This window comes from Macaca fascicularis, chromosome 1 (assembly GCF_037993035.2).
Source record: "Macaca fascicularis isolate 582-1 chromosome 1, T2T-MFA8v1.1".
In the NCBI taxonomy this organism is placed as follows: Eukaryota; Metazoa; Chordata; class Mammalia; order Primates; family Cercopithecidae; genus Macaca; species Macaca fascicularis.
In genome coordinates, this window is record NC_088375.1 from 109,409,015 (window position 1) to 109,434,527 (window position 25,513).

Genomic DNA, 25,513 nt, shown 5'->3' on the forward strand with positions numbered 1-25,513 from the left:
ACGGTGACACGCATGATTCAACGCTCTCACGCCTAGGTCCCAGCAGCAGGAGCGCCGATTTTCCCCCGAGGGTTAGAAGATAGAAAACTCTTCGGTAATTGGCCTAGAGGTGGTCTGCGAGGTCTCCGGGAAGCTTGTAATTGGTTGTTTAATTCTCAGCAGGTGCGGTCTCAATTAACAACATCTGCTTTTCCTGGATCTTATTGGCTGACAGGGTGGGCCTGCTTTGGATTCCATCCGGGTAATTGGGCAGTGGCTAGCAGCAGCCACGTCGCTCAGGGGCAGCCCGCGGAAGGATTGGTTGTTACGGGAGAAGGCGATTGGTCGGACTGCGAGCAGGGTGTTGACTGGTGCTAGCGGGCTGCGGGGGCGGGCAAGTGGCGGCTGAAGCGCCGCAGGCGGGCCTCCCAGTCGCCGTGTGAGTGGGAGGCGGCGGCGGCTGTGGCTGCAGCTGGGGTGAGGCGCGAGGCGGCGCGCTCGACGGCTGACTGGAGCAGCGGTAAAGGCGGGGATGGAGAGCGAAGGTTTGGGGAGTGGGAAAGACTGGGTCATGGGCAGCCCTGGCCACTAGGAGACGGAAATGCGGGATCGAGGGAAGGGAGGGGTATGGCGTGCTCCGGGGCGAGGGAAGGATGTGGGGCGCAGGGGCGGGAGTCAGAGCCCTGGGCTGTGAGACGCCGCTCGGGGGCAACTTGACCCACTGGGAACTCGTAACTATATCTGAGGAAAATGCTCCAGTCACATGCTTACGCCACAGCGGACCCGGTGCAGGAGCGTTTGTGTTTGCCCTGAGTCAGTTCACACTCGTCCACTGGGCCTTTTTGAGACGGAGAGCTGCCATCCATGTATCACTTTGCCTTTAACTTTCCCCAGCTTTTTCTTTAGTTATCGCTAATAGGATGGCTGTTGACAGTTGTCAGAATAATACTTTGGGGTTTTTGTTTTTCCAGTATCCCTCCTTATTCTTTAATGCAGGTATCATCGTGGGGGTTGGCTGGAGACCCCCATTAGAAAGACTGACTTTTAGACCCTTTCCTTGTTTTGAGAGAAAGGAGTTGACGCTTTTTTTTTTCTACTGAGTTTAAAATAAAACGTACCAAGGATGAGAACATTGGGCTGCTTCGATTCAAGCATGTCACCATGTTGTAGGTCCTTGGTAGGTTCTGGTTATTAGGAGATACTGGAATGAGTTATCTATGCTTTCATGAAGCTTAACAATGTGATTTGACTCCTGATCACATCCTATTTGACTCCTGTCATTTTAAATGATAAAGTAAGCCTTAGCAATGCATATCAGATAGTTGTTGGCAATTGTTCAATACAAATGTCAGGAAATTTCAAAGTTAGCTTTTACTGAAAACCGTTATCTAACCACATACCTCACTCAGCAATGATCCTCTCATCTCCTCTTCTTAGCTTCCCCTAGGAACTGTGGTCTTAAGTTCTAGTCTTTTCCTCCTTCCCATTCAATTTTTAAGTAATAAAATCAAACACAAACTAGCAGTCAGTACTACGCAGTTATCCCCGTTTACATTATATTATTTTCCATTTCTCTTTAAGAGAAACCTACAACTGAAAGGATATGAAAATTGTGAACAAAACCATAGTGACAGATCAAGTAAATTCTCATTTTTGAGACATCAGCTGATAACTAGCACAAATTCATTTGTAATGTCTGAAGAGGAGTTAGTGAAATTTACCTTTTGCTTCAAATAGAAGTCAGCCAAAAAAAGCCACGTCTATAATCTCAGCTATGCCCGATGATTGTGGGAGTTCAAGGCTGCAGTGAGCTATGATCATTCACTGCATTCCAACCTGGGTGACAGACCAAGGCTCTGTCTCTATCCAAACAACAACAAACTCTCCAATTCGTCTACTTTCCAACTCCATCATTGACACCTGGACTAGTCCCTGATTGGTCTCCTGAAGCTACCGTTGCTGCCTTCAATTCATTCTCCTCACCACGGACACAGATGTTAATCAAGAATGACAAGCATGGCATGTGTGAATGAAGGCGTATTGGGGATCCTGTGGAAGCGCATAGCAATGTAACTCAACCCAGTGTAGGGGATCGAGATTGAGGGGCCTTGGCTGCAGAGGCCCCTCGGCACTTGATAGTGTCAGAACTGGAAAACAAAAGTTCTGCTAATCCTTTGGGCCTCTGTAAAGAGGTGTGATTATGACTGGCCATCAAAACAGACTTATTTCCCTTGCACACTGTATTGTGTAGAAATGACTAATTAGTGGTGTGACCTTAGATCAATACTTTTCTATCCCTGAGCCTCAGTTTCCCAAATTGAACATTATTAATGGAATCAAATAAGTTCTGTAGTCCCTTCTAGTTATAAAATCTTTTGATTTCTATGCCCCATAAGCATGAATTATGGCCAAAAAGGTGTTTTTAGAAGCAAACAGCATGAAAATACAGATCAAGTTCATTCTTGTTCATAGGGCTAGATTTCAGTTTCCCAAAGCCTTTAAGACCTAAAGACTCCTGCCCGTCAGGATCTTCCATGCCAGACAAGAAACTCCATGAAGGCAGCTGCCAAGTCTATCTTGACTGTTGTGTCCCCAGTGCGAAGCACACATCAGAACTCGATACTTATTGGCTTGAATAAATGTCCATTTACTGCAGTTCATTCATGTAGTATTTTGCAGAAGGAAAATGAGTTGTATTGTAATGAGATGATTTTCAGCTATGCACCATCTAAGAAATAAACCTTAAGGTTCTAGCTCCTTTCAGCTGTCACATTGACCAAGAATTTATACAGTCGTCTCTCCCTTCATTATCTGCGGGGGATTGGTTCCAGGAACCCCACAGAACCCAAATCCATAGATTCTCATGTCCCTTGTATAAGATGCATAGTATTTGCATATAACATACACACATCTTGCCCTATACTTTTTTTTTTTAACCCCTTCAGGCAAATTCTCACTCTGTTGCCCAGGGTGGAGTGCAGTGGTGTGATCAGTTTACTGCAGCGTCCACCTCCCGGACTCAAGCCATCCTCCCACCTTGGCCTCCTGAGTAGCTGGGACTACAGGTGTGCACCACCACGCCCAGCTAGTCCTTTGGGCCTCTGTTAATTTTTTTTTTTTTTTTTTTTTTTTTTTTTGTAGAAACAGAGTCTCACTGTGTTGCCCAGGCTAGTCTTGAATACTCGATCTCAAGCAGTCCTCCCACCTCAGCCTCTCAAAGTGCTGGGATTAACAGGCAAAAGCCACTGTACCCAGCCTGTTTTGGCGTTTGTTTTCTAGACTATGAAGGTTTCCAAGTAGAAATTCTTCTTCCTCCTTCTGTCCCCAACATGCTCAGCACATAAGGAGGTAGCACTATTTAACCAAGACGCATTAATAATGGAGACAAGCTAGGAACTTGAGTGGTCATATAAGAAGATATCTAAGTCGGCACGGTGGCTCACGCCTTGTAATCCGTCCCAGCACTTTGGGAGACTGAGGCGGGGGGATCACAAAGTCAGCAGTTTGAGACCATCCTGGCCAGTATGGTGAAACCTTGTTTCTACTAAAAATACAAAAATTAGGCAGGCGTGGTCGCGGGTGCCTGTAGTCCCAGCTACTCATTAGGCTGAAGCAGAAGAATCCCTTGAACCCGGGAGGTGGAGGTTGCAGTTAGCTGAAATCGTGCCACTGCACTCCAGCCTGGGCAACAGAGCAAGACTCTGTCTCAAAAAAAAAGAAAAAAGAAAATATCTGAAGTAATCAGAGGACAAAAGAAGTCAAATCCTTTCTGGAATAAACCAAGAATAAACCATCTCAATGTAGGAAAGTAGCAGTTTGGGAAGTATGTATTCAAGAATTACTTAAGCCAAAAATCTCCTTTATGAAACAATTTGTTTCCTTTGGTATATACAAAGATGCTTATATAATACCATCCAAATTTTCAGGGTGGTGAAGAGTTTTATTTGCAGCCTATTTAAAAAAAGAGAAGCTAATGTTTATCCAATGAGTTGGAGAAAGAACCTCATAAATGAAAGCAAACAGCCTACATTAAACTCAACCCTTTCTGTCCTACATTCTAGAAAGGTCAGGAGAGAACAGTATTCCCTCAGATTGATAGTCTCTAAAAATGATATACTGAATTTACTGAGTAATGACCCAAAGTAGACAACGCACTTGAAAAGAGGTACCCATCCCCCACCCCAGTAGTAAAAGGCGGTTTTATTTTTTGCTCAGGCTGCGAGTCCAGGCAAGAAGGTGGATTAAATTTGTTTAAAACCAGAATATAGAAAAAATAGATTTGGCAAACTTCTGGTAGTTCTCTGAAGAACTTTATTCAGTTCTATTGATCAGTAAAACTCTGAGGCCAGATGCAAATTCTGGTCATCTGTATGACAGTGTAGTAGTCTCCCCTTCTCCGTGGTTTTGCTTTCACTTACCCATAGTCAATCCTGGTCCAAAAAGATTAAATGGGAAGTCCCATAAATAAACAATTCTTTTTTTTTTTTTTTTTTTTTTTAAGTAGAGACGGGGTTTCACCGTGTTAGCCAGGATGGTCTCGATCTCCTGACCTCGTGATCCGCCCGTCTCGGCCTCCCAAAGTGCTGGGATTACAGGCTTGAGCCACTGCGCCTGGCATAAACAATTCTTAAGTTTTAAATTGTGCACCATTCTGACTAGCATGGTGAAATCTCCATCCTGATCCAGATGAGAATCCTGCCTTTGTCCAGCGTATCCATGCTGTATATGCTGCCTGCCTCTTAGTCACTTAGTAGCCATCTTGGTTATCACATTGAAAAAACCTGTAGTTTTCAGTACTCCAAGGCATCCACTGGGGTTCTTGGAACATATTTCTCGAGGATAAGAAAGGATGACTGTTGTAAGAAACCTACCTCCAGCCTCCCTTACCTGACTCTATCTGCTCCTCAGTGAGATTTCGGTGCTAGATGTTCTCCTTTCTCTCTTCACTCTTCCTGATCGGCTGTGCTTTCTCTGAAAGCCTAAGTTTTATTCCACAGTAGGTTTCGTATTAGTGAGTATGTTTTTAGCCTTACCAGGATAAAGCCAGATTTTCCCCCCAAGGTGAAATACATTTTTGTTTATTATAATTATTTGGGTTGAATTTTTGTACCTGGAGGCAAATTATAGCAAAGTTACATTTACTCATTTTTAAGCAAATCTCATTTAAAGCCAGCTTGCTTTATTCTACTTGATCGTAATATCTAGAAATACAGATATTTAGTTTTCAGTTTTTTATTACCTATCTTTAGTTTTTTTAGTCTTCAGTGTTTTTTTAACCACCTACAATACTTTCTGTCAGTATTAATTTTGAATTGGATATGTTAATCAAAATAAAGAATAAAAATGCAGGTGCTGTTACCCTGAGAGTTTAGGTAAAAAGAAGGGTGGGGAAGGATTTCTAAAATCTCTTTACAAGGTTTTTTACACGCAAATAATAACCCAGACTCTGTGTTAGAGATTAGATAACCTCTTCAAGTGTGTGTACTCTTCTATAGGATTAATATTTCCTACTTTACAGGGTTATATGACTATTAAATAAAATTATGTAATGTGCCTGGCATAGTAGCTACTCAACACATTTATCTTTTCATTTTTGTGTCTTTAGTGCCACAATAGCATCTAGCACATAGTACTTACTCCAGCTCTTGTGCTGAGAATAAACTGAATGGACAATGGCAAATGCAGGAACGTCATTAGGCAATGCAGTAATCTAGGGAAAAGATGGTATTTTAGAGCAGGGTCATAGAACTGCAAAGAGAAAAAGTGGTCAGATTCTGGATAATTTGAAGGTAGAGCAAATAAGATTTGTTGACAGGCTAAGTGTGCAGTGTGAGAGAGAGGATGACGAAGTAAGAGAATGCAGTCGAGGCGGAGCACAGTGGCTCACCCCTGTAATCTCAGCACTTTGGAAGGCTGAGGTTGGTGGATCACGTGAGCCCAGGAGTTCAAGACCAGCCTGGGCAACATGGTGAAACTCTCTCTCTACAACAAATACAAAAATTAGCCAGGCGTGGTGGCATGCACCTGTAGTCTTAGCTACTGGGAGGCTGAGAGGTGGGAGGATTGCTTGAGCCCAGAGGTTGTGGCTGCAGTGAGCCATAGTTGCACCACTGCATTCCAGCCTGGCAACAGAGAAAGACCCTGTCTCAAAAGAAAAAAAAAGGAATTGCCATTTGCTGAGATGGCAAAGATTATGGCAAGGGGGTGAATCGGGAGCTCAGTGTTAAGTTGAGATGTATATTAAACATCAAATGGAGATCCATGTAGGCAGTTGAGAAGGGTCCTACATGGATCTATTAATTTGGAAGTTATCAGCTTATAGATAGGAGTTAACGCCAGTCTGTGAATGAGACTTGAGATCACCAAGGAAATGAGGTAGAACAGAGAAGAGGGCAAAGGACAGATCCCCGAGGCACTCCAGTGTTTAGAGGATAGAAAAATGCGAAGAAATCAGCAACTGGGAGACTGATGGAATAGCCAGAAAGGAAAGAGGAAAACCAGGAGGGTGTGCTATGGAGAAAGTGTTTCAGAGAAGAGGGAATCACCAGCTGTGCCAAATACTGTGGGGACATCTGGTGAGATGAGAACTGAGAATCAGTCTTTGGATTGAGCAATGTGAAATCATTGGTGACCCTGATGTGAGCAGTTAGAGTGGATTTAAGAAGAGAACTTGAGGACAGATATATTGACACTCAAGTTTTCCTTTAAAAGGAAGAAAAGAAATGGGAAGTAGTTGAAGTGAAATCCAGGGTTTTCTTTAAGAACGGAGAATGTTTGTCTGCTGATGGGACTGTCTAGTAGAGGGGAAAGAAAATGTTAATAATGCAGGAGAAGCAAGGAGAACTTGTGGAGCAGTGCTTTTATGAAAGACTTCAGTGCTAGGAGCAGAGACAGTTCATCTGTGGTCACAGGAGAGAACAGCAAGCATTTAGGCACAGGTGGAGGTAGGTGGGAAAATGTGTAGAAGCTTGTGGATATTTTCTCTGAATGCTCTACTTTCTCAGTGAAATAGAAAGCAAGGACCTCAGTTGAGAAAGGTTGGAGGAGGCAGCATGAGAGGTTTGAGTGGAGAGGGAGGCTGAGAAACTATGTGGAATAAGGAAATATAATGAGGAACACATTAAAGTTTGCTTGGCAGCAAAATGAAGATACAGTGTCAGAGAGAAACTCAGCACGAAAGCCTGTAAGAAGGCCATTACAGTGGTCTAAATAAGATTTGGGCTTCTCAATCAGGCCAGATGCAGCATTGTTGATGTTATTAACATATAGGTAGTAATTGAACCCACATATGTGGATGAAATGGTCTAAAGAGAGCAGAGTGACATTAACAATTGATGGCACAGGATGAGAAGCCCAAACTTGGAAGGACCCTCCAGGGAAATAAAAGGAAACCAACAGAAAGAGGGCACAGAAACCAAGGAAAGAGTTTTGTGGAAGGAGTGGCCACCTTCCTGCTACTGCAGAGAGATGGATGAGATAAGGCTCCATGCATGCCCTCTGGGTTGATTATCTGGGAAGTTACAGTTTTGGTGATGGAGTAGGGAAGAACCCCATTTCACTGTTCATTAAGGAGTAAATAAATAGAAACCAAAAGTAGAGACAGTAAATGAAGACTGTACTTCCAACAAAGGTAAATAGTAAGGCCTTTACTAAGCCTGGAATGGTATTACTTGCAGAGGCAGCAGCTTCTGGAAACCCCTGGAGGCATAAAAGGACTTAGATAAGTAATTTTAAATAATTTAATATGAAATCTAAGTATATATATTTTAAATATTTGATTCATTTAGTTGTTTTTTTTTTTTTTTTTTTTTTTGGTTTGTCTTTTAAAACTGATCAGTTCTCCTTGGGTGGGGAAAGTGAAGTATGCTTCTATTTAATTCTATGTGTACCTTAGCTAACTTTAAAAAAATACCCTGAGCCCTTTTTATATGAAATAAATTTTGAAATTGCTGAAGCTCTTGAAATTGGAAGGTAGGCAGTAGTATTCTTTTCAATAGTAATGTGCTCCCATGCCTCTCTGCTATTCATACAAGTATTGGATGAAAGCTCCCTCTTTTCCCTGCTTTGCTTGTTTCAGGATGTAAGTCAGAGTACAGTGGAAAATGTCCACTGAACGAACTTCTTGGACAAGCCTGTCCACCATTCAGAAAATAGCCTTGGGCCTCGGGATCCCAGCCAGTGCAACAATTGCCTATATCCTATACCGCAGGTATAGGGAAAGCAGAGGTATGTGAACCCTATGACTGTACATGTGAAAATGTTCAGACATGCTCCTGCCTTGTTAAATTGAAAAAAAACTCTTTCCTTGCCAGGTATTGTGTGGGTTTTTTGTGGGGTTTCTGTCACCTAGCCTGGAGTACAGTGGCACAATCTTGGCTCACTGCAGTGTCGACCTCCTGGGTTCAAGCAGTCCTCCCACCTCAGCCTCCAAGTAGCTGGGACCACAGGCGTGTACCACACACCTGTATTTTTTGTAGAGATGGGGTTTTGCCATGTTGCCCAGGCTGGTCTTGAACTCCTGAGCTCAAGCAACCTGCCCACCTCGGCCTCCCAAAGTGCTAGGATTATAGGCATGTGCCTCCATGCCTGACTCAGGTACTGTGATTGGCTTTCTGTGAGGAATCTTTGACTAAAATTATTTAGTCTTTTTTTTTTTTTTGCTTTGATATGGAGTCTCACTCTGTTGCCCACCCTGGAGTGCAGTGGAGCAATCTCGGCTCACTGCAAGCTCTGCCTCCTGGGTTCAAGCAATTCTTCTGCCTCAACCACCCTAGTAGCTGGGATTACAGGTATGCGCCACCACTCCTGGCTAATTTTTGTATTTTTAGTAGAGATGGGGTTTCACCACCAGCGTGGCTGACCTCAAGTGATCCACCTGCCTTGGTCTCCCAAAGTGCTGAGATGATAGGCGTGAGCCACCACACCTGGCCTAGTCTTTGCTATGTTCTTACATAGCAAAGTAAGCCAGTCTATGAAATGAACTCATAACTCCATTGATGTGTTTGATTCAGCAACATCAACATAGCAAAGAGTTCTTTTTTAATTTCTGTACTCATCTTTTTTCTATATTCCTGTTCCCTAGTTGTTAGTAAAAGGCACTTACCTCAAAGGCTGGATCTAATAGGACCTAGAGAAATGACTTAATGTACATATCAGTCAGGAGAAGTTCTGAGCCTAATGGACCCCTCAGACAACCTTTGGCCTTCATTCTTCTCCAGTAGTCATGTCTTAGGAGAAGTAATTTGCCCAGACCCCAGCACCTCTTTATTGCAGAGTCTGTTTTTCCCATTTTAGCATCTGAAACAGTGTCCCAGAGAAAATGCCCATCTCTGATCTTTTGGGATCTTCTAATTCCCATTCAGATGCCACTTTTCCTTGTTACTATGGTTGAGATCCTCACTTTATCTCTTGGATCAGTGTCTCTTTGACAGCCAGATTCTGGGGAGGACTAGTAGTTATAATAGCTTTGGGTGTTACCTAAGTCTGATCTGATGAACAACAATCTGTGCAGAAGAGCGGCTGACATTTGTTGGGGAAGATGACATTGAGATAGAGATGCGGGTTCCCCAGGAGGCTGTGAAGCTCATCATTGGCCGGCAAGGAGCCAATATTAAACAAGTAAGTGTCTGAGCAGGCAGTCTGCTTTCCCAAGGATTGATTCTGTTTATTGATTTCTTGTTTCCTTCCACTGACCCCATATCACAAAACATTCCCATACTCTGTGTGTGTGTGTATGTGTGTGTGTGTATGTGTGAATATATATATATATATATATATATTTTTTTTTTTTTTTTTTTGAGGTGGAATTTCGTTCTTGTTGTCCAGGCTGCAGTGCAATGGCATGATCTCAGCTCACTGCAACCTCCACCTCCTGGGTTCAAGTGATTCTCCTGCCTCAGCCTCCCGAGTAGCTGGAATTACAGGCACTCACCACTGTGCCCGGCGAATTTTTGGTATTTTTAGTAGAGATGAGGTTTCATCATGTTGGCCAGGCTGATGTTGAACTCCTGACCTCAGGTGATCCGCCTGCCTTGGCCTCCCAGAGTGCTGGGATGGCCCAGCCACTATGTATATTTTTAAAAGAACAAATAGAGGAACTTTTTAGCTAACTAAACTTTTTGGACTTCCCTTCTAGAGAAGAGTACTTCTCCGTAGAGAAAGGATGACTTAGTTTGAAATATGGGTTTTTGACTGGGTGAATGTCAGCATGTTATAGCTTGAATTTTCTTCTTCTTCTTCTTCTTCTTCTTCTTCTTCTTCTTCTTCTTCTTCTTCTTCTTCTTCCTTCTTCCTTCTTCCTTCTTCCTTCTTCCTTCGTCCTCCGTCCTCCGTCCTCCGTCCTCCGTCCTCCGTCCTCCTTCCTCCTTCCTCCTTCCTCCTTCCTCCTTCCTCCTTCCTCCTTCCTTCTTCTTCCTTCTTCTTTCTTCTTTCTTCTTCTTCCTTCTTCTCCTCCTCCTTCTCCTCCTCCTTCTTCTCCTTCTTCTTCTTCCTTCTTCTTCCTCCTCCTCCTTCTCTTTCTTCTCCTTCTTCTTCTTCTTTTCTTCTTCTTTTTTAGACAGAGTCTTGCTCTGTCACCCAGGCTGGAGTGCAGTGGCGCTATCTCAGCTCACTGCAAGCTCCGCCTCCCGGGTTCACACCATTCTCTTGCCTCAGCCTCCCGAGTTGTTGGGACTACAGGCGCCCATCACCACGCCCCGCTACTTTTTTGTATTGTTAGTAGAGACAAGGTTTCACTGTGTTAGCCAGGATGATCTCTATCTCCTGACCTAATGATCCACCCGCCTTGGCCTCCCAAAGTGCTGGGATTACAGGCATGAGCCACCGTGCCTGGGCAAATTATCCTTTTCTACTGTGGAATTAATGAACTCTCATTAATTGACAGTAAATATTGAATGACTACCTGGTTCTTCTTACCATCTTCCATTGTTCAGCTGAAATGTCAAGAAAACAAAATATTTGATTCTCTAATCCAAATAAAATTAGTGAGGGGAAAGGATTCTAAACACAAAGATAAATGGGTTTGAATTCACTGCTATTTGGGGTTATATTTGTTGCTAATTTCCTTCCATAAGGTGAGGACTGGTTGTATAGATAGTAACAACTGAGGTTGTATATAAAGTAACTGAGGATTGGTTGTATAGATAGCATTAGCTGATGCCTTTGGCTAACTCTATCTACCTCCAGGGTTTGTTTTAGAGTGTCTATAGCTGGGCTCAAAAGGGAACTCTTCCAGAATGTACTGCCAAATGTCCTTTTCTTTGCAGCTGCGGAAACAGACAGGTGCTCGGATTGATGTGGACACAGAGGATGTAGGCGATGAGCGAGTGCTGCTTATCAGTGGTTTTCCTGTTCAGGTGTGCAAGGCCAAAGCAGCAATCCATCAGATCCTGACAGAGAATACCCCAGTGTCTGAGCAGCTTTCAGTTCCCCAGAGATCTGTGGGCAGAATCATAGGTACCACTGGATGGCTTCCTCTACTGTTTCCTTTATTCTTTACCTTTGCCTCTCTTTCACACCTTCCCAAGGATTTTTTCTGGCCTAGTTCCCCTTTACCATGTGAGGGGGAAAAAAGGGGCATTGAGACCAGAGGTTTACTGTTTGCAGAACTAGTGGTAAAACCAAACCTGTTTCCTCAAAAAGTTGTGTGATCTGAACCTTACAAATTGATTCTTTATGGGTTCTAGTAGATGTATTATATTTACCTTATAATTGATTTTTAAAGGGAAGCTTGGGATGCTCATGTTATCTCAAGTCTTTTAAGATAGTGCTCTGGAGAGTACCTTTTATGCTTTCCCCTAGAGCATCGCTTAGTGCTGCTGTTAGAGGCAGAGAAATGTCCTGTCCTTGATCCAGTGTTCTGACACACCATGTAGCATATCTTATGACCTGATATGGCCATGCTGAGTGGTCAAAATGAAAATGACATGAAGTTAGCCAAAGTATAGAGTTTAAATAAAATGAAAAAAACAAAGAATATGGTATTCTCCTTTTCACAGTAATAATTTCAGTAGCTCCTGCTTTCCATTCAACATATTGAATTTTGTTCACTTTAGAAATGAGAACTGATTCTCTTCTCCTAGTATATGCAAAACAGTGCTTTCTCCAGTAGCTAAGGTTGGCCAGGAGGGAAGGGCAGGTTTTTATGTATTGTTTAATGTAGGGAGAGGCGGCGAGACGATTCGTTCTATCTGTAAGGCCTCTGGAGCCAAAATTACCTGTGACAAAGAATCAGAAGGGACATTACTACTATCAAGACTTATAAAAATCTCAGGAACACAGAAGGAAGTGGCAGCAGCCAAGGCAAGTAGCTAATAGACTTGAATTATACCTGAGCATGAGAAGATCCTTTTACTCTATCCCGGGTCAGAGTATCAGCCTTTCTCTTATTTTCCACAGCATTTGATACTGGAGAAAGTTTCAGAAGATGAAGAACTTCGAAAGAGAATTGCTCATTCTGCAGAAACCAGAGTCCCACGCAAACAGCCAATCAGTGTGAGAAGAGAAGACATCACAGAGCCAGGTGGAGCTGGAGAGCCGGCTTTGTGGAAAAACACCAGTTCTAGCATGGGGCCGGCTGCGCCCCTGGTGACTCCTCCACCCAAAGGAGGAGGTGACATGGCTGTGGTGGTGCCAAAGGAAGGTTCCTGGGAGAAACCTAGTGATGACAGCTTTCAGAAGTCTGGAGCCCAGGCCATCCCAGAGATGTCCATGTTTGAAAGTATGTAACAAAGAGGGAGCCCATTAATCATAGAACATAGAAATACTGGCTTAGACATTGGAGAGATTAGAAGGAATGCTTTCTCAGTCTGTGACCAGCCAGTATAATATGGCTGGGGTCAGGACAGAAGATTCAGTAAGATGTTATGAAGATGGGATGGAGGTAGAATCCACACCAATAGTTGCTGGACATTTGAGGATACAGATGTTGATCACTGAAAATGATTTATGCAGGTTTAAGATTCAGCTCCTAATTGCAGGAGAGAACTTGGTGCCTCTTCCACTCTGAAGCAAAGTTGGTGAAAGTCTTCTTCCTTTTCCAAAACCCAACCTGAACCACTTCTTTCTTGAGACAGACTATACTGAGATAAGTTGTCACCAGCAAAAGATAGATACGTGACCTTTATTAACAAAGATGAATTAACCAAGAGGATATTTGTAGTTTATTATTTGCCCCAAAACTTTCTGTGTCTGGGTACCCTCTGAATAGGCCTATAATTCTTGCCTTCACTGTATGCATTTTTTATGAGCTACAGACCTATGTGGTGAGAATGCACAGGAGCTTGGAGGTATAAGTAGACAGGGTGGGAAAGAGAGGGCTCCTTTTGCCATGTTTTACCAGCCTGCTCTGTTATAACCTCTTAGGTTATATCCTTTAATTTCCAACCTTCTAGGTTAGTTTCTGTAACAGAACAAATGAGTCTGGGATAAAGTCCTAAAAGTACTTCAAATGGTAATTGTTTTGTTTTTGTAACAGCTTAACAAATAACCTAGGTTTTCTGCTAAAGAAAAAAAGAAAAAGAAAAAGAAATACTGGCTTAGGGCGTGGTGGCGCAACCTGTGGTCCCAGCTACTTGAGAGGCTGAAATGGGAGAATCACATGAGCCCAGGAGGTCGAAGCTACAGTGAGCTGGGATTACACCGCTGCACTCCAGCCTGGGTGACAGTGAGACCCTGTCTCAAAAAAACAAAACAAAACAAAAAAAAATTAAATATTTTTTTAAAAAGAAATACTGGCTTAGATTACCCAAAATAGAAAGCAATAAAAAGCTTGTTTCATGAATACACTTATGTCTATCATCAGAGATAATCCTTTCTGGTAATAATATTTTAGTTGAATTAATACTAAACATAAATATTTTTCTAAATATAAAACAGCTGATGAAAATGGCGAAATGCTGACACAGGAAACAAATGAATAATACGTCCAATAATTGGATTTACCTGATATTGTTTCTCTAGACATACTTTTATTTTTTTTTCGAGACAGAGTCTTCCTCTGTCTCCCAGGCTGGAGTGCAGTGGCGTGATCTCAGCTCACTGCAACCTCTGCTTCCCAGATTCAAGCGATTCTCATGCCTCAGCCTCCTGAATAGATGAGACCACAGATGCACACCATCACACCCGACTGATTTTTGTATTTTTTAGTAGAGATGGGGTTTCACCATGTTGGACAGGCTGGTCTCAAACTCCTGGCCTCAAATGATCCATCCTCCTTGGCCTCCCAAAGTGCTGGGATTACAGGCACGAGCCACCACGCCCAGCCTAGACATACTTTATCAACAAGTAAAATTCTCAGCCAGATTTTATATTGCCTGTTTCATTATTGTTTTTAAAAATCATCACTATTGAAAAAGAAAAGGCTGTGAGCTATCTCTTCTATACATAGGTGCTAGCGTGGGCAAAGAGGACCTGGGTCCCCAGGAAGCTCACAGACTTGTCCAGGGTGACATAAGCAGTCATTGGTAGAATGGGATCTGGAACATCCGTCGCTGTCCACGTAAAGGTTGCTGTCCACATATCTTTTTACTGATCCATGCTGCAGCTAGCATATGGAGGTTTACCTTCTTTATAATTGGTGACTGATTTGAATATGTAGCACATGACAAAGAATGTAAGCTGTTATTACTCAGTTACATGGAAAGGTACAAAGGATAGCTTAGTATCTTTCTTTAGGATATTCTTGTTTGATTCATCCAGTTGCCTCTCCTGCCATTTTAAAGTGGTAACAGCCATTGGTATTTGTACCTCTCACTGCCCTGGTGTAATCTCTTCATTCCAACCAGAGATGGGTCCGATGTGGCCACCATCCTTATCTCTGTGTTTAGTCCCCAGTCCTGACTTCAGTTTCCATGCTGATGAGTACCTAGAAGTCTACGTCTCTGCTTCTGAACACCCTAACCACTTCTGGATCCAGATCGTTGGCTCCCGCAGCCTGCAATTGGATAAGCTTGTCAACGAGATGACCCAGCACTATGAGAATAGTGTGGTGAGTTGCCATAGGGACAGGGCTGGGGTTTAATGAAAAGAAGGCAGATCTTTTTCATTGTACTCCCTTCCTTTCCCTGTGGAGTAGCTACTTGTTCTTTCTTCCACCTGTGATTCTGTTTATGAGCCTACCACTTTGTAACTCTGCTTTTCTCCTCCTCCCCACATATAGCCTGAAGACTTGACTGTGCATGTAGGAGACATTGTAGCAGCACCTTTACCTACAAATGGTTCCTGGTATCGAGCCAGGGTCCTTGGCACCTTGGAGAATGGGAACTTGGACCTCTACTTTGTTGACTTTGGAGATAATGGAGATTGCCCACTGAAGGACCTCAGGGCTCTCAGGTCAGTGCTGAGGTCAGCTGAATCCCAACTACTGACTCAGTTCTGGCCATAGAGTGGTGAGCTGTTGGCAGTTGTCAGGGGGATTTGGAAGGGAACCTGTTTACAGAGAGCAGATGGTTATCGTCTCATGTTAGTTGGTTCTTTCTAAAAGAGCAATATAAGAAGATGTTTCTGGCCCCAGGATTCTAATTTTAGTTTCTTTTACTTCAGGAGTGACTTCCTAAGCCTTCCATTTCAAGCAATAGAATGTAGTCTGGCACGGATCGCTCCCTCAGGTAAATTGGTCATGCCACCTTTTGAGCTTACCTCCAAATAGAATAACTTTCATACAGTTCATTGGAAGGAATTCTCACATTCCCAGGCTTTTTGAATTCTGGGGAGTCAGGTGCCTTTTCCTCACCAACACTAGCAGCAGCCAGAAACTTGCCTGGCGGACCCAACCCGACCAGAGAAGACACAGGTGCCTTCCTGAGTAGAAAAGGGTAGTTCCAGCTTCCCTCCAGGGTATAATCCCCACCCCTATCAGCAGTAACCCCTACAATCTTTTGCCAGGTGACCAGTGGGAAGAGGAAGCTTTGGATGAGTTTGATAGACTCACTCATTGTGCTGACTGGAAGCCTCTGGTAGCCAAAATCTCTAGCTATGTCCAGACTGGGATCTCAACTTGGCCAAAGATCTACTTATATGATACTAGCAATGGGAAGGTAAGACTGGTATTCACTCACTGCTTACCATATCTTCAGTATATTTATGGCCTAATTTACTTTTTCTTTCTCAGAAACCTTTATCTGATATTACTCTTACTTTTAAGATCCTTCTCACCATCTCACCAAAGGAATGTCTTTGAAGTGTCAGTCCTTCTGCCTTGTTTCCTCAAATTTGCCCTTGCTTACTGAGAGAACATCATTCCCTTTTCATTTTTCTTCTCAGAAACTTGATATTGGGCTAGAATTAGTACACAAAGGATACGCAATTGAGCTTCCTGAAGACATAGAAGAAAACAGAGCTGTCCCAGACATGTTGAAGGACATGGTGAGCCATTGTAGTTATACAGGGTGCTGCTTCCAGGCAAATCTAGCACATAGACACTAAGGACTTACAGTCCTGATACTGTGTTAGCTTTCCTGAGGACTTTGAGCTCCTCCAATAGTTGACCAAAGGAGCATTTTGTCCCTCTTGGTAGCCAAATGCAATTGCCTTAACCAGGTCCTATGAGAAGAATGAAAGGTGGCCTCTTTTTTCCTAAAAGCCAACATGTTCCTCCGTTTTTACTGTTTTCATCCACTCAGGCCACAGAAACAGATGCCTCTCTCAGCACCTTGCTCACTGAGACCAAAAAGAACTCTGGAGAGATAACACATACCCTGTCCTGCCTCAGCTTATCAGGTACAAGCAGTATTTCCTCCCTAGAGCATCTTTGGAGATTAACTTTTCTCATTCAGTCGTTCCAGACTAGGGAGGTTAATTGAAGGCTTGGTTCCTAGTCAGGTCATTGAGCACCAAGAGGTCTATTTTTCGTTTGAGCCTCGCTGGCAGTGCCTGCTAGAGTAGGGCAGTGTCTAACTTTCTCCTTCTTATTTCTCTTCAATAGAAGCTGCTTCCATGTCTGGTGATGATAACCTTGAAGATGACTACTTACTCTGAAGTCTGGGCTTCAGCTTGCTCAGCCATCTGCTTTGCTGTGTGAGTGCAGCTATCATCTTATCTGTAGCAACAGGAAAGTAATGAGGGTGACAGTGGGGCACTTGCTTTGATTCCCTCTTCCCTGTGCCCTGTCTTAATATACTTCTTTGCAGCTGCTTTCCTGCAGCTTAACTTGCTCTCAGATTGAGCACTTTCAAGCTTTTTGTGTATTTCTGTCTTTGGCAGGATTTGGCATAGGAACTGGTGCCTGGAGGAGAGGAGTATATGATAAAGGATCCATGCAGTCCTTCCTTTATTATACATATAGTCTGGCTTGCTGTGGACCAAATTCATGTTCTCCTCCCATTGGACTACCAAAAAATTGGACTACCACACTACAAGTGTGTCTCCCCCATTCCACCTCCTGATCCCTCCCCAACCCTCCAGTGTTTGAATACTGCTGTGTTACTTCCAGGTCATTCAGCGTCAGGCTCCGTCCCTCTACCAGTCATGATACACATTACTGCTAAGCTGTATCCTTTTCAAGGCTGGGAAACAGTCAGGCTTTGGTCATTGGAAGTGATGATTCTGCAGACTTCTGACTCACCTTATCAGGTGACTCTGGTTAAGGAAAGCTTTTGAGTGGTGAACTCAAAGACTCCAGTTGAATCAGGAGGCAAAGGCAAAAATTAGCATAATTATATTTAAAAGCCTCAGGAAGTGGGAAGAGAACACTGCCTCCTAGCCTCAATTGCTGATATGTTATTGGAGACAGGCTTTTGAAACTGCTTCGGCTATTTCTCTGTAACCTTTAGTTAAAATACAAGTAGAAAGGAGACAGGAGGCTCAGGAAATTTTCTAAATTGCTAGTATAATATCTATATGTATACACACATATACACCCGTGAAGAGAGAGGAAGAGTATACAGTTCTGTTTAAATCATTCGGAGGATTTTTTTGCCGAATAAAGTTCTCAAGAAAATTTTCTAAAACCAAATTCTGATTGAATCACAAGGTGGAAGCAGGCTGTGAGCCTAAATCTGGTGAAAACTGCCAACTGCCTCACAGAAAGGCAAGTGTCCCTCCCATATACACATTCATATTCTTTTCCTAAAGTCACTTCAGAAATAACCATTCACTGGCTGGGCATGGTAGCTCACACCTATAATCCCAGCACTTTGGGAGGCTGAGGCAGGCAGATCACTTGAGGCCAACATGGTGAAACCCCATCTCTGCTAAAAATACAAAAAATTAGCTGGGCGTGGTGGCAGGCACCTGTCGTCCCAGCTACTTGGGAGGCTGAGGCAGGAGAATCACTTGAACCTGGGAGGCAGAGGTTGCAGTGAACTGAGATCACGCCACTGCACTGTAGCCTGGGCGACACTCTGTCTCAAAAAAAAAAAAAAAAAAAAAAAGCCGGGCACGGTGGCTCATGCCTATAATCCCAGCACTTTGGGAGGCCAAGGCGGGCAGATCACGAGGTCAGGAGATTGAGACCATCCTGGCTAACACGGTGAAACCCCATTTCTACTAAAAATACAAAAAATTAGCTGGGCGTGGTGGCAGGTGCCTGTAGTCCCAGCTACTTGGGAGGCTGAGGCAGGAGAATGGCGTGAACCCAGGAGGTGGAGCTTGCAGTGAGCCGAGATCACGCCACTACACTCTAGCCTATGCGACAGAGCGGGACTCTGTCTCAAAAAAAAAAAAAAAAAAAAATAGAAAAATTAGCTGGGTGTGGTGGCAGGCACCTGTAATCCCAGCTATTCAGGAGGCTGAGGCATGAGAATCACTTGAACCTGGGAAGCAGAGGTTGCAGTGAACCCAGATCATGCCACCACACCGCCAGCCTGGGCAACAGAGCAAGACCTTGTCTCAAAAAAACAAAAAAATTCACTAAGAACCAGAACCAATTTAGGTTTAGGCTATATGAGTAAGACCCCACCTATACTATTCAAAAGAAAAGGCCCAGATTAAGATTCGAGAAACCTGGATTCTAGGAGCAGCTCTGGTAAGTAGCTCATGTAGTCTTGGAGGAATCTTTAAGGAGTAGATCTCCACTGTAAACTTTTTCCAAAATTTTAACGTGTTTCCTTATAGTATCTTTCCATTTCTGACAGTGCTGTGACGCTCCAGTGAGAGCCCTGAAGTACTTGAGGTGCTTGGAAGTAAATATAAATGTATAGTAATGTGGATGGTAGAAAAATGGCAAGTGAAATGAACTTTTTTTAAGGATAAAGCAAGATAAACTAGAAAATTAAAAATTAACACGTAAGGATGCCTCACACAGGTCTTTTAAATTTAGGGATTAGTGAAGTCTACCTATATACTACATGGCAACTATATTGTCTCACAACCACAATTCTCAAAATTTATTTTCTCAGAAAAATCTCAGTATTAGGCACCGGTGGCTCATGCCTATAATCCCAAAGCTTTGGGAGGCTGAGGCGGGCAGATTGCTTGAGCTCAGGAGTTCGAGACCAGCCTGGCACCATGCTGAAACCCCATCTCTACCAAAAATACAAAAAAGTAGGCGTGGTGGTGTGTGCCTGTGGTCCCAGCTACTTGAGAGGCTGAGGTGGGAGGATCGCTTGAGCCCGGGGGGCAGAGGTTGCAGTGAGTGAGCTAAGATTGCACCACTGCACTCCAGCCTGTGTGACACAGCCAATGCTGTCTCCAAAAAAAAAAAAGAAAAATCTCAGTACCAATTAGCAGAAAGGTTCTGGTGAAGGAACAGCTCTGGGAAGTAGTTCATGTAGTCTTGGAGGAATCTTTAAGGGACTTCCATTTATTTGATGTTTCAGATGTTGGCTGCAATGAACTCACTGAAGCATGCTCAGCCCTGGAATTGGTGCTACCAGAGTTCCTTAGGGAACCTTTACTCTTAAGATAGAGATCCCTGATATAAATCATAAGACTTCCTACCCTGGAAAATGAGTAATGTCTCATTCTTACCTGCAGTTTGTTACTATGTATAAAAGTCTTTTCCTTTAATATGCCTTTAAGTCTGACCTGTTTACAGCCCATTCTGATGGGTTGTCATTCTGCTAGTATAACCCAGTACTTTTCCTGCTCCCTGGAATGCCCTCTTCTATGTTACCTATTCTGTCTGTTGAGAATCCCCCACTTGGACCAAAGCCAAGAGATCTATGTCTTCTCTGGTTTTCTCCACATCTGTAGCACCTCAACTGAAATATATGGATAAAAACAGCCCAACAAAGCTTAGTCTTTCTGAACTAGGGAGTTCACTGATTAGTGCTCAGTAAATGGTTAGAATAAATGAGGAAATGGTTTGGGGCATGGAGGAAGGCAAAGGGAACCAAAAATCCTTGGGTACTTTCCCTCTGTAGTTCAGGTACCTGTGGTCTTTTTAGTGAATTTTGCTCTGTAAGGTGTATGTCCCACTCCAGCCAACCCTATTACCCACCCCCGCCCCCCACCCCCGCCCCCACCCAAGAAACAGTGAACACTTGATGATTGCAACTACCCTTTATTCCTAGGATGGAAGGTGTTCTGAATTACATCTCGGGCCCCTGATTCCCAGGTGTCAAGGCTTCCAGCCCCTCAAAGCGTTGGAATAAGCACGTTCAAGGAGGCTCACTGGGCAGGTGGCCAACATCCCTTTCAAGGGGATACACCATAAAGATGACATTGTCCCAGGGAGGGAGGGCAGGGTGACCTGGTCTGACCACCTCAAAGCCCATGTAGCTGAAGGCCCGCAGCAGGGCACCTGTGAAAGGATAGAACAAATGATTAGAACATGCTTTAAAACTCAATACATGTATGCCCCCAGATTTTATTTCTTCCACTAGGGAGTGGCCCTGGGAAGCAGTGTAGTGCAGGCATATAGGATGTGCTTTAGTCAAACAGACCTAGGCTCTAACCTTGGCTTTAACACTTGTTCTGTGAGTTAGTCCTTCAGAACTTCAGTTTCCCATTTATAAAATTTTCCATTTATAAATCATAGAACCTTCCTCCTCAGAGAATTTAAGATTAAATGAGATGTTCATGAAGTGCTTAACACTAGAGATTGGTGAGGTCTACTTATATACTAATACAATGATGGCATAGTAAGCTCTGAAATAGTAGCTATCACTTATGAATGGTTATTCACCATCCATTGTCTTATATCCAACAGAGTTTGAACTCCGTGAGGCAAGAGGCTGTGGTTTTTGTAACATATGCTCCAGGCATCTGGTTAAATATGTTCCCATTCCCTTGGCCTTATGTCTGACCCTTTCACATTGTACGTGCTCAATATATTTGAGATCCATTTTGTCCTGCTGACCACATCCTTCGAATGGATTCTGTCTAATTTTGCCAGTGCTCCTTCAGTCTGGCCCCTAACACCACCTGCAGGGGCTTCCTCAGAGTCCACTTGTAACTTGATGGAACAGAATGCTAGGCACTTTAACTTCCTTCGCGGTGGGTGGGAAGAAAAGAATCCCTGAAATGCCTGAGGGTGCATTTTTAAAGATGGGGGAAGAGGGTCTCCTATAAAGGAAAAGGAGTTATCCAGCTGCCTCAGCACGAAGAGCAAGGAAGAACAGCAGATCCCCACCTCTGTCGTTCCGATCATTCTGGAAGTTCACAAACACAGAGTCCACATTTGTCTTCTCTTCCACGTACTCCAGCGTTGCAGTCAAACTAGCAGCCACAGAAAAACAGTTAAAATGTTTGGCCAACTCAGAATCCAGAAAGACACCTACTTGGAGCAGAAAAAATCTTATTGGTTGTTTTCTGCCCTCCACCCACCCAAGCCAGGAAATGGAAGTTGTTAAACTAGTTTTGGTAGATTTTTCTCTGAAGCCAAGAGATTGCACACCACTGGATGTAAGCCACAGAAGGGGCCTGGAGAGAAACGACTGCTGAGATGAACAGTTAGAAAGTACTTCCCGTTATTCAACTATTTCTGGATCTGAGTCCAACTTCCCATGGACTCTTATCCCTTGAAACCCAGATCCTGGCTTAGCTCACAGGTTTGTCTGCATGCCAGGTGAATGGATTGCTTATATCTAGCTCTAGAATTAGCCCTATGTACTATGACATGATAGAAGGGTGAAATCCCCTACCTGTTCCCTCCCCATTCTCCCTTCCAGGCTCAGTCACCTTTCCCGGTTGCCTTGATCCAAGGCCCGATATGGGATATCCAGGAAGAGTCGACGGTCACAGAGAAGGCCGTGCCAATGGGCGGAGGTTTGGGGGGTGAGGCGGAAGTGAAAGTCTAACTGTACTGGGTCCTGGTGGAGCAGGGGATCAGTAGCTAGCACCGTCAAGTTCCCAGCCTGGAAAAGGAGTAAAAATGCTCCTCTAGCCTTCAAATCAGACCTCAGGCAGATTGGGGTGTGTCCGTTGAAGCAAGGTGGGCATTGATTGGGGGAGCCTGGGAGAATCGGAGCCAAGATCTTAAAGATGCAATAATATCCTTTAGTCCTAGGAACTAATAGCCTATGCCTATTATGGAGTTCTCCTTTATATCAAACAATCCAGCTGAGGCAGTATACTGCCTGCTGACTTCAACGCAGGAGTACGATAACCATTTAGGAACTTAGAAATGTTTACATCAGAGAGCTTAGGATTTAAACAAAGCTTTATAATGTGCTTCCTTTCTCACTAATAATTTCCACTTTTTTCATTATATGGGTTTTCTCTAAATTCTTCTATTTAAAATGCCGTGATTACAACCAGGCTTGTTACTGCAATGTGATATGTGGGCAAGTTCTGGATTCCAGATCCTGCGTAGCATCTAAACAGCTTTATGTCCCAGAAGTCCTATAAAGTTCGTTCTACCTTTGTCCCCACTCCCTTTTTTCCCATCCTGATTTTCACTACCATCTGTATGACCTTGATTTTATAGTCTGTGGGCCAGAATCCTTGTCTATATAAAAAGTAGCTTTTACACATGCATTCCAGGATTCCATCTACCTCTATAATTGATCTTCCAACTTGCCAATGTCGCTCCTCTGCAAGGTATGCAAGCAAAGGGCTGCCCTGTCACAGCACCAGCTCACAGTTCACTTACCGAATACAGTTCTTTAAGCTGGTCGTGGTTACCCTGCTCGGTGCTTTTGCCCACCTGGAGGCCTACTAGGGACTCAGGAGCACTGGAGGCAGGAACGGGGCTGGAGTGTCAAGTCCTCCTCTTCCTTATAAGTGATGCTGGTTGGGAAGGAGACCCAAATTAGTTTATCTTGGAATCTGAGATGGGAAGACAACTTCTAGATACACAGTACCAGGCTCTGGCATGATCTGTATTTTCTGTTGTCCAGCCTGTTTCTATGTTCCTGGGTCAACCAGATGGAAATATTCTAAAGTTCCATGCCAGCTTTCCACCCCCTATTCTGTTGTTATTTCTTGCTATTTGGGAAATTCTTTCAAATTCTTACACTTTTTCCTTACATTTTATATAAACAACTACAAATAGAGATGAAAACAAGTACCTTTTATAACAACGAGGCAGCATCTTCTCCCGGAGGGTGATCCGGTACTTGTAACAGTAAAGGTAATAGGCGTATGGTGACCAGATCGGGTAGAGGTAGTTACGTGTTTTTCCCCTCTTGATATAAGAAAGGGAGTAGACAGAGGGGCGACACCTGTTACAAGGCAGTTTTTCAGTTCAGTGCCTCCCTGTGGCAAAGTGAGGTTCACAGGTGGGTGGCAGAGGTTTAGGCAACCTGGTGTCATTGTGACCCGCTGGGCACTATGACATGGACAAGGGGTCAGCCCTTATGTCACCTCAGGACTCCACTCTGCTGCTCACCTACCGTAATCCCTTATCTAAGGCTCATATTCGACTAGTATGCACGTTATGGCTGTATGAATGATTTAAAAATAGAACTTGAAGACTTCTGTACTGGTTGGCCAAAAGCCCTGCCTGAGCACTTGTGCCCACCCACCCTGCTCCTCTGGGGACACTCCCCTTCCCCTAAAATCCAGCAAATAAAGAGTTGGTATCTGACACTGCAGGAGTCTTCCAAGGCTCTGATCCAGTGGTGACCTGATTAGTTGGTTCCCAGTTCATACCAGTTGAGTGTTTTTATTATCCCTACCCTTAATAACCCAGGGTTGCTACAGATTGTTGAATCCTACCTTGTAGGGTAGGAATTGCAAACTAAATGCCTTCAGGGGCCTAGACGGCTTATGGAAATTAGTGGAGTGGCAGGGTAGGGCTGTAGCAAAATAGGAAAGCTCACACCTTATCTAAAGGAAGTCCACACAACTCAGTTCCATCCAGTTCCATGCAGGAATGCAGACTTGATGGTGCTGTATCATATGATTTTTGAACAGAAACTGGAAAGAGAGTTTTGTAGTAAATTTCTCCAATTTAAAAAAATATCGACTACTAAAAAAAGGTTGATACATTGTAAGCAAAATTTGGTTCTGGGGCTGCCAATTTGAGACCTCTGCATATTTATCCATTCAACAAATATTTATCAAGGGTCTATTATGAGCCAGGCACTATTCTAGGTGCTTGAGATACATCAATGAACAAAACAAATCCCTGCCCTAAGGAGCATATCTTCCAAAAGTGAGAGGACAACCCTAGAAAAATAAACATAGTAAATTATTTAGTATGTTAGAAGGTAACTGCTATGGGGTGGGGGGAATAGAGCAAGATAAAGGAAGATAAGGAACATGAAGGGGATGGGTCAGGGTTACAGTAACAAATAGGGTAATCTCTCATTGAAAAAAACTGACATTTAAACACTTGGAGGATGTGAGGTGGTTAACCAAGCCAGCATCTGAGGATAAGAGCATCCAATGCAGAAGTAGCCAGTGCAAAAGCCCTGAGCAGGAAATGTGCCTGCTGTTTTCAAGAAACATGGAGGCCACTGTGGGTGGAGCAATGTAAACTACAGAGGAGCTAATGGGGTCAGATTACGTATGGCCTTGTAGACCATTTGATGGCCTTTTTCTTTTACCTTGAGTAAAGGAGGAAGTCATTACAAAGTTTTGGGTGGAAGAATGATATGATCTGACTTATGCTTTAAAAAGATCATTCTGGCTGCTATAAATAAGCTACAGAGAATTATAAACTGTAGAGAATGAAGGGATATCTTTTAGGGGACTATTGCAGTAATCCAGGAGAAAGTCGTGTCTTATTCCAGGGTAGAGCATTGGAGGTGGTGAGAAATGGTTGGATTCTGGAAATACAAGTGCTCCTTGACTTACAATAGGGCTATGTCCTGATAAACCCATCATATGTTGAAAGTATCATAAGTTGAAAATGCATATAATACACCTACCAAACACCATAGCTTAGCCTAGCCTACCTTAAACATGCTCAGACAACTTAGCCGACAGTTGGGTAAAATCATCTAACACAAAGCCTATTTTATAATAAAGTGTTGAATATTTCATGTAACTTATTGATGTCCTACTGAGTGCACATCACCTTCACACCATTACAAACTCAAAAATTGTAAATCCAAGTCAGGGACTATCTGTAATTTAAAGGTAGAACCCACAGGATTTCCTGATGGAGTATGAGGGAAAAGAGTTAGAATGGAAAGAATGGAGTTTCTGTCAACTGAGAGGAGAAAGGCTGCATTTTAAATGGGGCAGTTTTGGGGACGGGGGGGGG

General features: G+C 43.5%; 2 protein-coding genes across 7 annotated transcripts; one reads left to right on the forward strand and one right to left on the reverse strand.

Annotated features, from left to right (window-relative positions):
• Window positions 1–413: 413 nt before the first annotated feature.
• On the forward strand, window positions 414–25,291 carry TDRKH (tudor and KH domain containing). 6 transcript variants are annotated; one of them, XM_073995209.1, is made up of 14 exons: window positions 414–524; window positions 8,057–8,205; window positions 9,491–9,597; window positions 11,244–11,433; window positions 12,140–12,279; window positions 12,376–12,697; window positions 14,805–14,965; window positions 15,137–15,309; window positions 15,520–15,584; window positions 15,862–16,013; window positions 16,240–16,341; window positions 16,599–16,695; window positions 16,901–16,992; window positions 21,068–25,291. In XM_073995209.1, the coding sequence occupies exons 2-13, from the start codon at window positions 8,082–8,084 to the stop codon at window positions 16,951–16,953; spliced, it is 1,686 nt and encodes a 561-aa protein (XP_073851310.1). In that variant the 5' UTR covers window positions 414–524; window positions 8,057–8,081; the 3' UTR covers window positions 16,954–16,992; window positions 21,068–25,291. The 6 variants fall into 6 exon arrangements, with proteins under 6 accessions (XP_073851310.1, XP_015307474.3, XP_045219414.2 ...); XM_015451988.4 differs by having other exon boundaries at window positions 414–499; XM_045363479.3 differs by lacking the exon at window positions 21,068–25,291 and adding an exon at window positions 17,179–17,924.
• OAZ3 (ornithine decarboxylase antizyme 3) lies at window positions 20,404–23,568 on the reverse strand. The gene is given in 5 exon segments (NM_001292005.2): window positions 20,404–20,659; window positions 21,491–21,576; window positions 22,039–22,214; window positions 22,952–23,088; window positions 23,370–23,568. Coding segments are annotated over 5 exon segments (708 nt in total). The 5' UTR covers window positions 23,537–23,568; the 3' UTR covers window positions 20,404–20,516.
• Window positions 25,292–25,513: the final 222 nt, after the last annotated feature.

Coding starts and splice junctions, on each gene's coding strand:
- TDRKH (XM_073995209.1), top strand. CDS start 8,082: ATGTCCACTGAACGAACTTCTTGGACAAGCCTGTCCACCATTCAGAAA. Junction 15,310..15,519: donor AAGGACCTCAGGGCTCTCAG/GTCAGTGCTGAG, acceptor CTTTTACTTCAG/GAGTGACTTCCTAAGCCTTC. Junction 16,696..16,900: donor GTCCTGCCTCAGCTTATCAG/GTACAAGCAGTA, acceptor TCTCTTCAATAG/AAGCTGCTTCCATGTCTGGT.